We start from the raw sequence: 18089 nt of genomic DNA, 5'->3' as shown, positions 1-18089 counted from the left end.
GTTAACATTACAGAAGCTGTTTTATATTTCTTTAAAAAAGAGTTTCAGAGATAACTGGGTAAAGCTGAGGAAGCGGACACTCCCCTAGTCACAGCCCCCTCCCCAAACACCCCAGCCCACCCCGGCCGCACACACGGCGGCTGGATGCGACCTTATACCCAGACTTAAACCATATTTAAAAACTGCTTATAGACAAAAGGCGCGCAGCCCGGTTTAATAATGTGGGGAAAAGCGGAGCCCGGAGGAGGTGCTGGCTCCTGCCCGGCTGTCATCCTGCCAGTACAGTGAGAAACCTGCAGACATATTTTCATAATTACACGTTTACAGGTGCAGCTTTCTCATTTTGTGCGGTTTGCCGTTAATAACTTTTATCCTCCTGAAAGATTAGTCAGCTTCGGTTGTGTATTAGGCGGTTTTGCAAAAAACAAATAAATAAAAATAAAGGCACTTTTTCATAAATGTGTCGGTCAGTGTTACAGGTAGTTTGCTGGTTTCTCGGTGAACTCTGGGGATTTTGTAAAGTTAGAGCAAAGCTTTTGTGGAGTGTGCAGAAACATTAGGTACAGGGATGCAGAGGCAAACAGCTGGCACAGGAGCTCTCCCTCCTGCCCTCTAATGCTTTTAGTTCATGCAGCCCCGGTGCACTCATACTATCATATCTATCATATCTGGGAAAAAAAAAAGTTAAAGTCTTTTAGTTTATATTTATTATAGTTTGGATCGTGTTTGGTAACCTGTGAAGGTCAGGTGAACTGAGCCTTCCTCAAAGAGCCTGTGCTTCTGAAAATACTTATTCTGACATGAACCGGTGCTGCAAAAAAGACTGGATTATACTCATTTTCACTTTGTATTCTATTTTCTTTCTTTTACAGTTTATTAGATTTGATTTATAAAAGCTCAGTAACACATATGGTCATCCTTAAGTTAATGTAGCAAAATGTTATGGATTTAAATAGTTACTGATTTACTATGAAATCAATCAGAGAACAGTTGAGTACATTTCGTTTAAAGAGTTAATGATTAAAGCTTATTAAAGCTTTAATGAGAGAATTTGTAGGATTTTTACTATTTCCTGTCAACTGATTGCCTGTTAATTTATTTCAGTTCTGCATGCACCACATTCAGAGGTGTATTAATAACTAGAAGGCAGATTTTGGAAATGCTCTTAGTTTATTTATTAAATTCAGAAAAGCTGATTTCATCGAATATGAGGCTGTTTAAAGTAAAATGTAATATTCAGAGGCCAGAATGTGACAGGAGCCCGCTGAAACGGTCCAAATTCAAAATATAAAACTGCTTTTTCTGCATGATTTTAGAGCGACTCGAGCTGAAATGAGTTTTTATGATGCCATCAGTTTAAAAAAGAAAAGAGGAGTAGTGCCTCAGCTGCATTTATTTTCATGATTGCTATTATAATTTGGCCCAGGAAGCCTCGGATAATAAAATCGAGCCTAAAGTGACCTGTTCACGTTGCTTTTGTCTGATTTATGAGGATATTCAGTTTCCACCGTGTTGCATTTACATATGCAACGAAAAAAATTGTTGTTAAAAAAAAAAACCCCTGCAAATTAATTTTAAGGACAGGAGCGCTTTACAGGTGAAAGCAGCTCAGATCTTGAGCTGAGTGTTGATACTGAGATGGTTTGATGTGACTGTGCCCAGAAGTGGAGCTGAAACTCAGCCTTTCTTCGACTCTCTGTAAAATAGACCCGACATCAGACTTTAGTCTCATTTTTACCACAGACACACATCCAGGACCTAAAAAAAAATTAGAATTAGATGAAGATAATTTTGGTTCAACTCTGCTTTGCTTATATTAAAATTATGAGGCAGTTATAAAACGAATATGAGCGATTTTGGTCGGTTCAGTGCTGAGCTGCTGAGACTGAATTGAACTGAAGTTGGAAAGCTTCTGCAGGCGGACAGACGTGTGAAGAAAGGGTGTGTTTTAATTGTCTGGTGCTGGAATAACGGGGTCAGGCACTATTACCTGAATCTGAGGAAAATGGTGGTTGTTTGTATCTGGAGCATCTTTGGAAGCTGACCTGCAGTTTGTGCTGTCACTCTGAGCAATGCTGGAGGAGCTAATTAGTGTCTGTTCAATGATTTATTTCACATTAGTGTTGCTCTTTTTTGCTTTTTTGGAGCCTGCATTTTATTTGTGTGTGTGTGTGTGTGTACGCGTGAATGTATAACAGGCAGGCAGGGAGGCAGGGCCACGGTGTCCTCCTGGTAAAGCAGTGTAGTTTGAGAGCAGCACTTTCAGCAGTGTGAGAGCCTTCCTCCTTCCTGCCGACTCCCATCTCATGACCACATGAGAACGTGAGAAAATCCAGGAGAGCCAGGCAAACAATGAGCATGGCCATCAGTGCGATTGCATTTCTGCATTAGTGCAGAAACGTGTGTTTGTGTGCTGCTCTCCCTGTGTGTGTGTGTGTGTGTGTGTGTGTGTGTGTGTGCGCGCGTGTGTGTCGCAGCACGTAGAAGTTGGTGGCTCCCTGCACTTACTCCCCTCGTGCCTTTGCTGCGGTTTATGGTTTTTATTTTGCAACACTTGCCTTCAAAGTCGACTCCTCAAACTGTGTGTTTGTGTGAATGCATGCAGAGCTTTCTCTCAGAGCCACACTTTCTTCACTTTCCCTCCCTCTCCTCCCTCCCTGTCTCCTCGGGCTCTTTCTTTCAGTCTGACGGTGGAGCAGCTTGGCAGGCGTACAGCCTCGGTGCTCGGCGCTGCGCAGCAGCCCCTGTGCCTTCCACAAATAAATTTTTTACACAAAAACGGTAGCTCCGACAGACCCCTCCTTTCACACCTGTCTCGCACACACACTGGGGGGCGACCAGATTTTTTCTTGCGATTTTTCGGCGCCCCCCGAAATGTTGATTTGTACTGTAGAAAGTGATTGCTAGGGAAAAAGGCTGCAGCCCTGTAGGTTTTTATGCCCACTGAGCCTCCTCACTGTCTCAGTGTGCGTAGCTAGGGCTCCAGCGAGGCAGCAGGCAGCACTGAGAAGGACTGGGACATACACACTCACATAGCTAGAAGGTGAAGATGTGAAGGGCCAGGAAGGAAGGATGAGGGGACACCAAGTTGTTGTTGTTTTTCTGCTTGTTTGTTTGTTTGTTTGTTTGTTGGGGGAGGGGAGGGAGGGAGGGGTGGGGGGGGGGATTTTGGGACTGGGACCAAAACCTTCCCAACCCCCGTCCTCCCCCAACACCCCCTTTTACTACGAACAGGAGCAACCAGAAGCCCCTAACAGGCCTTTTTTCTGCTCTTTCCCTGTCATTGCAGCTGACCGGTTATACTCCCTCTGATGTGTGTCTGTGTGGAGCATGTGTGCTGCTGTTGGGGCTCTCTTTGGTTTTTATTCTTATTTGTAAAATCTTGTCATGCTGTAGCCTAAATGTCTGTGCCTCTGTGCCCTGTTTATTTCTGTTTCTTCTTATTTTTTATTTTATTTTATTTTCTGAGGACTAGTTGGAACTGTTGACTTGTTAGTCTGCTGTCTGTGACCTTATTCTTTTGGTTAGAGCATCCACAAAAATCGAGGAGGAGGTGTGTGGGGGGGCTTGCTGTCAGTGCTCTTGGTTAGTGAGCAGTTAAGGCTAGTTAGTTCCTCCATCATTTGGTTAAGATCTCAGCAGCAAACGGTAAGTGGATCCTTTTTTTCCTCCTCTGAAGCGTTTAAAATGGCCTCTGCTGCTGTGAAAGGGGAAGCAGCAGGCCACAGACAGGAGCTCTGCAAAGCTGCCTTGCTTCTCTCTTTTTTTTTTCTTTTTTTCTTCCTTTCCCTCCACCACAATTTTAATTGTGCTCTTCTCCTTGTTTCCCTCGGCCCCTCCGTCCCGTCAACCACCCTCTGTTTCATGTTTTGGTTTTCTTTCTCCGTGGGATTAGGCCGGATGTTCGGGACATAGTCTAACACTTGTCTGTAGGTGCTTCTTCTGCTGATGTGACCTCTTGTTTCAAATGCAGTCACCTTTCATCAGAGGAGCCCTTTGTGACCACATGTCTTTATAAGGCTTCATATGAGCAGCCCTGCAGGCTCAGCATCAGTTACTCTGCACCTTCCCTTCATTTCTTTTTTCTTCAGTGTTTAGCTTTTAAATTTATAACCAGATTTTTTTTTTTTTAAATAAAAAAAATGACTTTGCTCTCTAATATTTAATGTGTGGCAGACAGAGACGTATGAGCATGTTTTTTGTTTACATCCAGGCTTTATGGGAGTAAAAGTCTTAAGTATATCCTGCCGGGTGTGGTGCTTCCAGGCCGTGGGCCCACGATGTCCCCACACTCAAAATTGTATTTCAGCTTTACAAACTGCGCATTTTTGTAAAATGACTCTATTCTGTATTTATCATATTTTAATGTGCAAATGAGAGTCAGCTGACTGATTAGTCAGTATAAAGAATCAGAAACATGTAATTCTGGTTCCAGTGTAATGATTCCCACATATGAGGAAATACACAGCTCAGAGTTTACATCCTGCTGATAACCTGCTAAAATACTGACCCGAAGGACAAATTCATACAGAGTCAATCAGCAGAAGACTCCAGCTGTCCTTCTTCAGGTCATTGATTTAAAAAAAAAAAAAACGTCACATCTTTGGGTTTTGGAGACGTTCACATGTAGAAAAACGAGTAATAAGGACATTTCAGTGTCCTCAGTGATTATTTTAAAACTAAACCATAAAATTGGTAGACAGTGGCTGCTCTTCTATATACATATATATATACATTATTTATTTTTTAATTTTTTTTTTTTTTACTTTTAGGCAGAGGAAAAAAAATGACATGATGCAACAGATAAAAGTCATGTGTACATGTCATTATATTAGCTGATAGCTGTCAATACCAACACTACTCGATTGATTGATTTTCCATGAAACATAGGGTATCACATTATTTATCCATATGAAATTACAAATATTCCTTATTTTAAATTCCTCCATATTCATAAGGGGGCTGAACAGATTCCAATCAACTAACCAGCTGTTCATTTAATCACTAATATTTGATGAAGTCAGTAAGTCTGACAGGCTCCTGCTTTAAAGCCCTCATTTTGGTGGACACTGGCTGCACACAGTAAAGCAAATGCTTTGCTCCATCCAACCTTTCAGAGCTCAGACAGGTTTAGATGATTCTGTCAGGCTCACCTGTCCTACTACAGCAGCTCCTGTTAAGTTCCTCTCCTCTGAACGTCTGCCTGTGTTCAGGAACGAGATGAAGGGAAAGTTTTGTGTCCTGATGGACCAACAGGTTATAGTTTTTAATAATACTTTGTGTAGTATCAGTGTGGAAGTGCCACAGCAGCCAGGCAGCTCCACTAACTGTCCTGTTCCTGTTGCAGTGTTTCAGAGCGGGACCCTCTGCAGGGCTGCAGGTAAGATGCTGTTTTACACTATAACACACACGTGGTGTGGTGATGAGAGGAAAATCAGGAGCGAGTCAATAAAAATAAAAATTTAATGCTAAAACTGTAGAAAAGGTTTGGATCATTTTGTTTAATGTTTTTAATTCAAATAAAATCAGGAGCTTGATAAACTCTTTAAAAATCAGACATGTGGCAGATGTTTGTTTATTTGTGGTGAAGTAATTTGGAGGAATTAAAAAGCAGCCTTTTTATAAACTGTATGCAAATGTAGTTTTTCATTTTCTGTCTCGGTGCATGTTTACAGCAGAGCTCAGCAGTTCTGTATTTTGGCTTTTTCCCACAGCTGTGTGCTGTTAGCAGCCGGCCCTCAGACTTACAGTGTGGTCACATTTCCTGCTTTATTTTATTTGTATAATTTTTAAAGTATTTTCTGTTATTTGTTGTTTCAAAGGGAATATGATGAGAAAATAAAATACCTGGATTATTGTAGCATCTAAAAAAAAATGCTCTTTAAATGCTATTTATCTACAATAATTGTTACAAGATATAAGTGATATATTTCCTCTTCGTTTCTGCTGCTTCCTCTTTTTTCTCCACTTCCTCCATTTTGTTTCTGTTAAAAAAAAAAAAAAAAAAAAAAAGAAACTGAAATAAAAAAAACTGAATGATGGTGCAAAACACTCAAAAAAAAAAAAAACCCCACTCAAAGCGATTCTCCTCGGAGGAGCAGAGGCTCACAGATTTCCCTGTTTTGTCTTTGGCTGTTAAACTGATTTTGTGTTGTCCCCCCCAGTGTGTGCGTCCTGAGCCAGTAAATGTCACGGACTCTGGAGTGTGTCCAGGGTGCGCTCTAGCAGCACATCATGTTTTGCAGATGTGCTGAATCACTTCAAATCATAATGTGCTGCCACTGTGAACCCTGGGATCCCCGCTGGGAGCTGCTCCCCAGTCTTTACCTCCAGCTCACGCTTGTGATTTCATCAACTCCTGTGACTTGAAGGTCAAAGGTGAAACACGTGCTCCGTGTTGTGTGTGTGTGTGTGTGTGTGTGAGCAGCTCCGTGTCACTGACAGGTGTGGTTTATTATTCTGTCGAGCTCTGTAAAAAGACAGGAAAAAGGCATCGCACCGATGTGACTGTCGAGCAGCTGTAATGGGCACAGATTCTGGTGTCAGTCACTCAAGCTGTGCAGACGTCCACACAACGAGGGTTTCAGTCTTCTGATTGTGCCAGTGGGCTGTGAAAACACCACAACTCCACCTCTAGATCTTAAAGAGATCGAGAAATGTGAGGATCATAAAACATAATGAGGTGAGAAAACTGGGCTGACTGGATTAGATGGGACGGGGATTTTAGCAAAGCAAAGTGTTTATTTTATGGCAGGGTTTGTGTGGTGACTGCAGACACTGCTGTCAGCATCCGTACCTTCCTGCTCATTAAAGGTTTTTATTAAAATATGGGAGCATATTTACTGAAATAATAACCTGCAGAATGTTACCTGCTGTGGAAATCTTTGAGTAGCTCAACAACAAGCATGGATGGATAAACGGGTTTCTGGCCTGAACCAGTCATGTGTTTACAACCAAACAGGACTCCAAAGTCCTGATTGGCTGATGGCAGAAAGGAGAGACAGGTTTTTTTTATTTTATTAATTTTTGTCTGTTTTGAAATCATTTTCAAAAACTGTCACACTGAGGTCGACATCTTCCAGAACGGCACACTCATTTATAATCTGCATATATGGCACAACCAGGTGGTCATTAATTAATAGCAGCTAAAACTGAGCCTTCTTCCTCGAGCTGCCGACGTGATGAAGAGGACGGGGATCGATATAATGATCGTGTAAAATAAGACATTCAGCATTTGTGGGTGTCTCAGTACCCAAAGGGCAGCTGTAAGCTGTTACAGGTCAGCCTGCCTGTGTTTGAAACAGAATATAAAAGAATAATTGTTTAAGAAGTGGTGCTGGGGTCAGAGTGCGTGGCCCTGAAAAGCAGTATGAGCACACTGCAGTGACATGAAGTGTCCACACTGTGTTTGGCAGTCTCAGTGGAGCTTCTACAATAGCTGCCAGGTTGGTGTGGACTGAACAGCAGTGTGTGTGTGTGTGTGTGTTTTGTTATTTGTATTTTTCTGTTGTTGGATCTGTTTTGTGTTTTGGTTTGCTCGTGTCGAGGCCTCGCAGTCCAGTGTCTGCGGTCACCCCGAGCGGAGCCGCTGATGTCAAAGAAAAAAAATTCTCCTCCCTCGAGATGTCGGTGAAGATTTCATGGATGCAAACACCTCTGATCCAGGTGAACTTCTGACAAATCTGCAGCTCTGCTAAACAGGAAGTGATAACTGATCTTCATATTTCTGATCAGCAGGTGGGAGACAGATTACAGTCTGTAAAAATATGATTATCCTCCTGAGACCTGAGCTCCTGTTTGCGAGGCATTTTTAATTTCTCAGATATTTGTGATTAGATGGACCTGATATGTATATAAACTAAGCTTCCTCTTTGAACAGGAAGTTGTATTTTGTTACTTTTGTGAGGGGAAAAAAAAGGTGTCCTCAGATGTGGACACTGGGATTATTTTATAGCATAAACACAACAAAAGCAACATGACTTAAAGTATAAAGCACTACTGAGCAGAATGAAGTATAAGGTGCAGCAAAGCCAAAATGTAATGTCCCCATATGTGGACGCAGGGTCTCAGGAGGTTAAATAAGATATGAATGGACATGCATACATTATAGAACACTTGTTTAGAATATTTAAATAAAGTGAATTTAGTTTTCATTTGCTGCGTTCTCTGCATGCATTTGTAGCTACACAATCTCAGAATTAAAATGTGTGAACCAGTTAAACATAAGTGATCGTATGCAGAGCAGTCCGCTCTGTGGCTTTTTTAAAGAAAGGTTATTGTGTGTGTGTGTGTGTGTGTGTTGAAGCCCACATTCAGTGCAGCTGGCTGTAGCAGCACATCATTACTGGTATCTGTCTCCACTGCACTGCCAGTATGTTGTGTGCTGCTTCCGTCAGATACACGTCACTCCGCATCGCTGCCATTATCAAGTGTTTTCTGTTAGGAATAAACAGTGTGACGTTTTCCAAAATTCCCAGTGGATCGGCATGCTGCTCTGTGATGTCTGGACTGTTAAACTGGGTGTTAATAAAAGCACATGAAAAATAAAATGCCTGGTGGAATTTATTTTAGGCATGACGACTTGCTGTTGTACTGAAATGAGCAGAAACAAACGGTTCAGAGTAACAGCTCTGAAAACTGTAGTTTAATGTCAGATCTACATGAAGCTAAACCGACAGTTTCTATACACAAGAAAAAATAAAGGAATCATTTCAACTTCCAGACTTATGAGCCCATCTGGGATGTTTCTGTAGGAGCTCGATGTGGAGATACTGGAGAAATGTAACATTTGAAGTCATTCACATCATCTCAGTTTGCTGATTCCATTTTATTCACAACCGGACAAACTGTGTTTGAAGGCTCCACAAAGAAAAATCCCAGTGAGCTGACCGTGAAGTGTTTAATAATTTCATTATTGCCACACTTCCTGTAAACTCAAAGGTTTTACCCATGACAATCACATTGATACCTGAACAGAATGAGGAGATTAAGTGGATTTCTCAGGATGCCGGGCCTTAAATGAGATTAACAACCACTTGCTAGTAATCTGGATTGAGTTTGACTTGAATGAAACAAATTGAGTGTGTAACCGAACCTGCAACAAAGGGTTTGGACACCTCACTCTGAAAATATACAAAAAAAGTTTTATATTTCTGCAAATGTCTGTACTGCTTTAACTTTTGGTAAATGGACTGGTTCATATACAAGGCCTTCCTACTTGAATACTTGCTACAGCGTGTCTCACTCACACACGCTCTGCTTGCTACGCCTAAGTGCTTCCTATCTAAAATTCACTAATGAATGCATCGGGAGCAACTCGGGGTTCAGTATCTTTCCCAAGGATGCTTTGACATGCAGACCGGAGCAGCCAGGGATTAAACCACCAACCTTCCCCGATTGGTAGGTAGGAGCTGCAGCCAGCCCATGTTGTTAACACTTGCAGAGTCTGAAGTAGAAATATATCTACTTTTACATTTTTGCAAAAGTTTTCTCATCAGCGCAGGCTTTTTCCTGTCGTCTCTAAAAAGAATTAAAAAATAATAATTAAGAGTTTTCTCCCCCTGCTTATAAAATGTGATATTCCGAGTGTTTCTCCAAGCAGAGGTTAATAAGGAGACAAAATGAGCTGAAAAATTCTCGCAGTAAAAAAAACCCCAAAGGTCACACATTAATGCCCAGCTTGTCCTGCTTCACCCGACATAACCGAGTGCTGTTTGCTTTAATCTGAGAGCTCAACATCATCTGGCTTCAGACACGAGTCCAGATTATCACAAATTATTTTAAGTGCTTGTCCATCATTCGGGGGAGGTGAAAGGTCAGCGGGATAGCAGAGGCAGGTCACTGGGGTTCATGATGAGGCTGGAGTCCAGGTTCAGAGTATCTATGGAGACACAGAAAAGTCAAACTCGAGTTATTCTGTAATTGTTTCAACAATTTCCACAAAATGACCCAAACAACACTGTGTCCAGTTCAGTTCTATTCATTTTTATATTATTTATACTGCACCAAATCATAACGTTATATTAAAGCCATGATCTAAATCTTTAGATCAGGCCCACAAATATATAGTTTGAAAAACCATTTTCAGTAGTGCATTGCACCCATCAAACCTTTTCCTTTCATTTTTGTCCTTTTTCAAACTTTTTGATGCATATTCCTCGGCTCAGAATATCTTCCAATGCCGAGTACTGATCAGATATCAGTGCTGAATTATTAATCTGTAATCCTCACGGTGAGGATGAACAGGACTGGCACCCTTAGAGCGCCTTTCTAGTTTTACTGACCTTTATATAAACCACACTCAAGTGGACGTTCATACAGCGCTTTATTCTATATGCTTTAAGCAACTGATCTACCATATCCAACTTTTTATATATTTATTAAACTTTATTTATACAGGTGGACCCACTGAGACTCATTTACAGGACCTGTTTCAAACCAGCATAATAAAACTTAAGCATGCATGTCTTTGGAGTACCCAGAGGAAGCCCACGCAGGCACATGGAGAACACGTGAACTCCTAACAGTCAGGGCTCGAAACAGGAACACGCCGGTTTGGAGGCGACAGTCCTAACCACTGCTGCCACCTGGGAAGTTTTTATTTTTTTAAATCTACAAGACAAGGTCAGGCTGAATTTAAACTTTCCTAACTTTATATATATATAAAAAAAATCATGTGGCCAAATACAGTGGTAATTTAAAAGCAAAATAATTAATGATAACAGGACTAAAATAAAATGTATTTAATAAAAAAATGTGCAACTAATTTATTTGCACCAGTTTGGTTGGTGTCAGTGTTTTAATGTCGTGGTAGTTTCTCCTTCCCTCCTCTCAGTCTGAGTGCACGTTTTACTGCCACACACACACACACACACACACACACACGCACAGCGTATGGCGTGAAGCTGACAGAAAAGTGAAAGAACATTAATGGAGTTGGTACCTCAGCTCTCCCACTAGCAACCGCAGCCCTCCTTCTGACACGTGGTGAAGTAAACGACACACTCAGCTCACACTGTGTGTGCTCACAGTGATGAAGGAGTGTGTCAGAGAAAGACTGACTCAGTGTGTTTTTAATAGTTTGGGATAACAATAAAGTTCAGCGGCACAGAGAAAAAGATTACTGTATATCACAGTAGGCTAGACTTTATTAATATAGCAGATCCAGTCTTACTGACCCAAGCACTTAAATGGTAAATGGACTGGTTTTTATATAGTGCTTTCCCTCTCACACATCCTCATGGTGCTTCGTTGTCTGCAGCAGTTGTGCTGCTTTCAGACTGTGTTTTTAACCTCTTCATATATTTTCCCCATAGTATAGTTTTATCTTCCTTGGAAAAAGCACCTGCTCTGCTCCCAGTACACCTCCGTGTTTGGGATTGTTCAGATGCTGCCAGCATCATCCCTTTCATGTGAATGCACAGGGGAAAGCCTGCGTCGACTTAGCGAGCTGATAGCCCGTTACATGTGACCACTTGTCCTGATTGCTGATGTTAGGAAGTCAGATAATAGAAGGTACCCTGGGCAGGATGACCTCACTTCCTAGTACAGGCTGTCTATTCTTATTGGATTATGTTTTTCTACCTAATTTTCTCTATTGGACAAAAGACCTGAGACCTGATAATGTTGAATGTTGCATAAACCTGATCTCAGAGTATGTCTATATGATTATGACTTGATGCCAACTTTTCAGTATTTGACAGTTTTTGTTATTTTGTGGACCTCTGTGTAAAACAGTCTGTTTGTGTTGTTGTTCTTGAACGTTACCTTGATCAAAGTTGTTGAGGTTTTTGGAGTTTGATCCCTCACCAAGTCCCTCGATGTCCACAAGATCACTGTTCACATCCGAGTCATTCAAAGCGCTGAGGGTCACATCTACACACACACACACACACACACACACACACAGCCGTCACTACATTACTTCTGTATTTGCAGTTCCTTTTTATAAATTAACACTTTACAACACAGTTACTATTTACACAGCTATAATTTAAGTCAATTTTATTTATATATTTTTTCGATATAGCACCAAATCACAACAAACAGTTGCGTCAAGGTGCTTTATACTGTAAAGTAAAGACTCTACAATAATTGGCACTGACCTAGCTACAGCTAGCCAGGCCCCTGTAGCTGGTGTGCACTGAGGTAGCTTAGCCACCGTTAGCTCTACCCCAGCAGATTCTAAGCAGGCCGACTTGGTGACTGAGGAGGAAGTGTGCTAAACAGAAGCCCCCGGTGCACCACCAACCTGTTCACGTGTCTAATCATTAATTGTTTTCAGCCGCTGAGGAACAAACTCTGGTTACTGGTGACTTTGTTTTGAGAAACACGAAGCCAGAGACACCAGTAACCATAGCTGAAGGTCAAATCAATGCTGGACTCTGTAGTTTTCTCTAGACCCCTCCCCAACTGGACCAGGACTGACACGTTTAATTCAGTTCAATTCAATTTTATTTATATAGCGCCAAATCACAACAAACAGTCGCCTCAAGGCGCTTTGTATTGTGGGTAAAGACCCTACAATAATACAGAGAAAACCCAACAGTCAAAACGACCCCCTATGAGCAGCACTTGGTGACAGTGTGAAGGAAAAACTCCCCTTTAACAGGAAGAAACCTCCAGCAGAACCAGGCTCAGGGAGGGGCAGTCATCTGCTGAGACTGGTTGGGCTGAGGGGAGAGAGCCAGAGATTAATATCAATTAATGATTAAATACAGAGTGGAGTATAAACAAAGTAAATAAGGTGAATGAAAAGAAACAGTGCATTATGTGAACCCCCCAGCAGCCTAGGCCTATAGCAGCATAACTAAGGGAGGGTTCAGGGTCACCTGATCAAGCCCTAACTATAAGCTTGATCATAAAGGAACGTTTTAAGCCTAATCTTAAAAATAGAGAGGGTGTCTGTCTCCTGAATCCAAGCTGGGAGCTGGTTCCACAGAAGAGGGGCCTGAAAGCTGAAGGCTCTGCCTCCCATTCTACTCTTAAGTATCCGAGGAACCACAAGTAAGCCAGCAGTCTGAGAGTGAAGTGCTCTGTTGGGGTGATATGGTACTATGAGGTCTTTAAGATAAGATGGGGCCTGATTATTCAAGACCTTGTATGTGAGGAGAAGGATTTTAAACTCTATTCTAGATTTAACAGAGAGCCAATGAAGAGAAGCCAATATGGGAGAAATCTGCTCTCTCTTTCTAGTCCCTGTCTGGACTCTAGCTGCAGCATTTTGGATCAGCTGAAGGCTTTTCAGGGAGCTTTTAGGACAGCTTGATAATAATGAATTACAATAGTCCAGCCTAGAAGTAATAAATGCATGAATTAGCTTTTCAGCATCACTCTGAGAAAGGATGTTTCTAATTTTAGAAATATTGCACAAATGCAAAAAAGCGGTCCTACATATTTGTTTAATATGTGCACTGAAGGACAAATCCTGGTCAAAAATGACTCCAAGATTTCTCACAGTGTTACTGAAGGCCAAAGTAATGCCATCCAGAGTAAGTATCTGGTTAGACACCATGTTTCTAAGATTTGTGGGGCCGAGAACAAGAACTTCAGTTTTATCTGAATTTAGAAGCAGGAAGTTAGAGGTCATCCAGGCCTTAATGTCTTTAAGACATTCCTGCAGTTGATGTGCATCATCTGGCTTCATTGATAGGTAAAGCTGAGTATCATCTGCATAACAATGAAAACTGATGCAATGCTTTCTAATAATACTGCCTAAGGGAAGCATGTATAATCTAAATAGAATTGGTCCTAGCACAGAACCCTGTGGAACTCCATAATTAACCTTAGTGTGTGAAGAAGACTCCCCATTTACATGAACAAATTGGAGTCTATGAGATAAATATGATTCAAACCACTGCAGTGCAGTACCTTTAATACCTATAGCAAGCTCTAATCTCTGTAATAAAATGTTATGGTCAACAGTATCAAAAGCTGCACTGAGGTCCAACAGGACAAGCACAGAGATGAGTCCACTGTCAGAGGCTGTAAGAAGATCATCTGTAACCTTCACTAATGCTGTTTCTGTACTGTGATGAATTCTGAAACCTGACTGAAACTCTTCAAATAAACTGTTCCTCTGCAGATGATCAGTTAGCTGTTTTACAACTACTCTTTCAAGAATCTTTAGCCATTCTCCTTAAAATGCTGGCTGTCTGAGTGGTACTCAAAGAATAATATATGTAGAGTCTGAGATAGAGCAGTTTATTTTCACCCCAACAGAGCACTTTGCTCTCAGACTGCTGGCTTACTTGTGGTTCCTCGGATACTTAAGAGTAGAATGGGAGGCAGAGCCTTCAGCTTTCAGGCCCCTCTTCTGTGGAACCAGCTCCCAGCTTGGATTCAGGAGACAGACACCCTCTCTATTTTTAAGATTAGGCTTAAAACTTTCCTTTTTGATAAAGCTTATAGTTAGGGCTGGATCAGGTGACCCTGAACCACCCTTTAGTTATGCTGCTATAGGGGGTCATTTTGACTGTTGGGTTTTTCTCTGAATTGACTGCGTGCCAAGAATTATTTTTGGCAATAATTAAATTAAATCAATAAATTTGTTGTGGGAATCAGGGAAATAGTGAGTTAATTCTTCTACACAATATTTAGAGGAAACCTCTCTTATGTAGACGTGAGTCTCTGCTGCGGGGCTCACCGGCGGTCTTCTGTTTCTTCACAGGGGGCTGGCTGGAGGGGGGACTCTGTAGTCCTGCTGCCATGACAACCTGAGCTGTGGACGCAGACATAACAGCTGGAGCACCCTGCGTTGCCCTGGAAACAGCAGCGGTGGATTTCTTGATGACCTTCTTTGGACTGTCAGAAGAAGCAGGCAGAGCTCCGTCTTCATACAGCTTCCTCTTCACGGCGCTCTTTGTCAAACTGCTGAAGGACAGATGAGAGCTAAACGGACTTTCACGCTGACAGCAGGTCACAGGGGTTAGTCTCTGTGCATGTGATGATTATTAACACAGCGCATGAGCCCATACTGAAAGCCACACCTCACACATTTACACATGCTGTGCCTCGGAAATTGTTGTAATGAGTAGAGCACTTTATTACGCTGTGTATTCCTGCTGGGCAACATTTTGTTGTGATTTGTTGAAAAGTGTAAGTTTAGCAGATGTTTACTGTAGTGAAAACAACAACAACAACAACCCAAACTGCAGCATGATGTGTGCACTTTTAAGACCTGTTAATAGTTTATTAATCCGAGTCATTTAAAAGTGGGTTACAGGAAGCTGAACAGGTTTTCTCTACGCCCACCGACTCTGCAGCTTTTAGCTATTTTAGCAATTATCTAGTTCATATTTTTAAAATGTGCTCAATGGTGTTTCTATGTAAATTATATCTGGGCTCAAATTTGTAGTCTTGGCATAAATGATCAAAAAAAAAAAAATCTGTATTGTTGTTGATTATTTAAAACTGAACTCACAGTATTTGAAATCCAGATGTGCGTATTAAATGTATAAAGTGTAGCTCATGTACTGAGTGCAGTTTGTGTTTCCTCTTCATCACTCTGTGCTCTTTCTCTCTCTTTTCCTTTCCTTCACCCCCCCCAAATGTGTCCCGGCACACAGCTGCACCCCCCCCCCCCCTATCCTGGTTCTTCCAGCGGTCTCTTCCTGTTAAGAGGGAGCTCTTCCTTCCCACTGTCACTAAATGCTTGCTTATATTATATCTAATTCTTAGAGATTGGCTTTACTGTTAGGGCCTTTGCCTTGCTATTTAAAGCAGTGAGGCCATAGTATAGTGGTTTACACATTCACCTGTCACGCAAACAACCCCCCATCTGAGCTCATGAGGAAACACAAACTCCTCTGGAGGTTGTGTTAAGAAGAGCACCCGCTGTAAAAAATCTGCCAACTCAAATATGCAGATCCATCCGCTGTATGATATAACACACTGAGATGAGCGCTGACAACTGCTGCTGTATACATTCAATTCTATAAGAAATATGTATTTTATTTCAAAAATAAACTTGATTTTTTTTTTTTTTTTGTATAAATGGTCATTTTTTTGGTTCCAACAGAAACTCAGGTCCAATTCTCAGAGCTAAAGTCTGTAGTTTTCAGTGATGGCAAAGTTACCTTGAAAATGTAATCTGATTACTCCTTTAAAAAGTAACTTAGGTACTTTACTGATTACTTAAATTTAGAAATAACTAAGTTAGATTACAAGTTACTTTGTCAGTCACATTCAACAGCTGCGGGTGTTGTGCCAAAAAGTGATCGTCTGCCAAATTTTCCAGTATTTGCCAGAAATGACTGCCTGTATTTAAATGACTTGTTGACCTATAATCTGTGAGACACATATATCAAACATATCTCTCATGAATGATATCAGGTCATGCTGAGTGAGAAACAGCATTTCTAGCACAAGGTAGAAGCTGCAATCAGTTTTTGGTAAAGTGACTTTTATATATTTGGGTTTTTTTTTTAAATCAAGGTAAAAACTGTCATTGACATTAAAAATGTCTTTTTAAACAGAAATCTGGCTCAAAGGCTGCAGAAATCACAACAAATCACGGTTCTATAAAGACAGTTTAAGTGGCCAAAAAGCTCTGGATTTGTAGGTAATTTCTTCATTTTATATATAAGCCCTTCATAAATCATACTGACTGCACTCTATTTACCAATATAAGCAAAGATATTACACATAAAAGCGCACAGAAATATTGGAATCTATTTATGGCAGACGATCGCTTTTTGGCACAGCACCTCCAGATGTTTCTGCAGGTCTGTGTGGTGTTACCTTGCGGGACTGGACTCTGCCACTGGGTGAAGCTGCATGGTGAGTTCTCCTAGTTTGGTGAAGGCAGCTCCTGCTGCAGAGAAGATCTCCCCCACCTGTGCCACAGAGAGCAGAGAGATTAACAGTGTACCATTCTGCACAGGTGGACGCCGTCATAAAGTGATGTGTGCTGTGACGTGCTGGTATCGAAGCTGTTTGTGGCACACTGCCGCAGGCGCGCAGACTCAGCAGTGTTACCGATGCCGGGGGAGAGGCGGGAGGGGATGGAGCCAAAGCCTCAGGCAAACATGAGAGGGTCACACAAACCTGGAAGCCCCGATTCCCCCTCACTGGACCACAGGGACCAGAACCAACATGTCGGCAGGGACTTCCATATGCTTTAATATAACGTCTGTGAACATGCTTTGCGGTAAATATGTATGCAAAACTCAAACAAAAATGTTACACTAATTTCAGCTGAGGTACGAGATTTTGCGATATCCAAGCTGTGGGGGATTTCACAGGCTCCCAGATGTATCCACGGCCCCCCTCCTGACGGAGTTTGGGCCCCGGCGCTCAGTGCGCGGCTGCCGGCGGGAGCAGCGGGACGCACACCGGAGCGTTTCGGTACAAGCAAGGACAAGATACTATGCGCATACTGTATAGTACTATGTGCATACTGTATAGTACATGCTAGAAGTTCCCGTGTCAGACTGACTTACTTTAGTGGATGCTGAGGTCATGTTGCTGATCACTCAGGGCTGCAGCTGCTAAGATGCTAACAGTGCTCACGGAGCATCCGGTGCTCGCGGAGCCCCGCAGCCAGAAACCAGCCGTCCGCGGATTTCACGATCGGAGCCTGGGCAGGGTTATCTGCATAACGCTACTAACGCTTTTTATCCACCATCAACCTGTAATCTCCCACTACAGACAGACAGGTAGGCAGACAGCAGCTCGGAGCGGGACTGCTCATGCTGGCTTCAGGGTCCACTCGTAAATGTCCCTTCAAAAAGTGAGCGCGGCCAGAGTTTGAGAGGGATTTGGCGCTTTATACATAAAACTGAATTGAATTCTGCAGGTTGAAGCACTGCCAATGCAGGTGCTGCAAGCCTGTAGGAATATCTCATAAGGGAATATTCAATAATTCAATAAAACTGTTAATCCATAATGTTCCCAACACATCCTCGAAATGTTACAGGTGAAGGTTGTGTGTGTGAGAAAGGTTTCCAAAAACATTTTGTGACCTCAGACTTCAGCAGCGTGTCGAAAATGGTTTCTGTCTCGCTGTTTATGGAAAACTGGGAATGTTTGAGTGTAAAAGCTCTTTAAGGAAAACATTTTCAGAACAAAATGAAAAGTTGCTGCTAAAA

General features: G+C 41.9%; 1 protein-coding gene across 3 annotated transcripts; it reads right to left on the bottom strand.

The window, feature by feature from the left end:
* Positions 1–8622: 8622 nt before the first annotated feature.
* Positions 8623–17704, bottom strand: LOC115775744 (chromatin complexes subunit BAP18-like). Of its 3 annotated transcripts, none has more exons than XM_030723240.1 (5): positions 17442–17704; positions 16741–16835; positions 14606–14871; positions 11767–11874; positions 8623–9880 (listed from the first exon to the last, which is right to left on the bottom strand). In XM_030723240.1, the coding sequence occupies exons 1-5, from the start codon at positions 17460–17462 to the stop codon at positions 9816–9818; spliced, it is 555 nt and encodes a 184-aa protein (XP_030579100.1). In that variant the 5' UTR covers positions 17463–17704; the 3' UTR covers positions 8623–9815. The 3 variants fall into 3 exon arrangements, with proteins under 3 accessions (XP_030579100.1, XP_030579102.1, XP_030579101.1); XM_030723242.1 differs by having other exon boundaries at positions 14645–14871; XM_030723241.1 differs by having other exon boundaries at positions 14606–14868.
* Positions 17705–18089: the final 385 nt, after the last annotated feature.

Source organism: Archocentrus centrarchus, unplaced genomic scaffold (genome assembly GCF_007364275.1).
Source record: "Archocentrus centrarchus isolate MPI-CPG fArcCen1 unplaced genomic scaffold, fArcCen1 scaffold_24_ctg1, whole genome shotgun sequence".
NCBI classification, from domain to species: Eukaryota; Metazoa; Chordata; class Actinopteri; order Cichliformes; family Cichlidae; genus Archocentrus; species Archocentrus centrarchus.
Note: the sequence above shows the minus strand (reverse complement) of the source record. Positions and strands in the feature narration are given on the sequence as shown.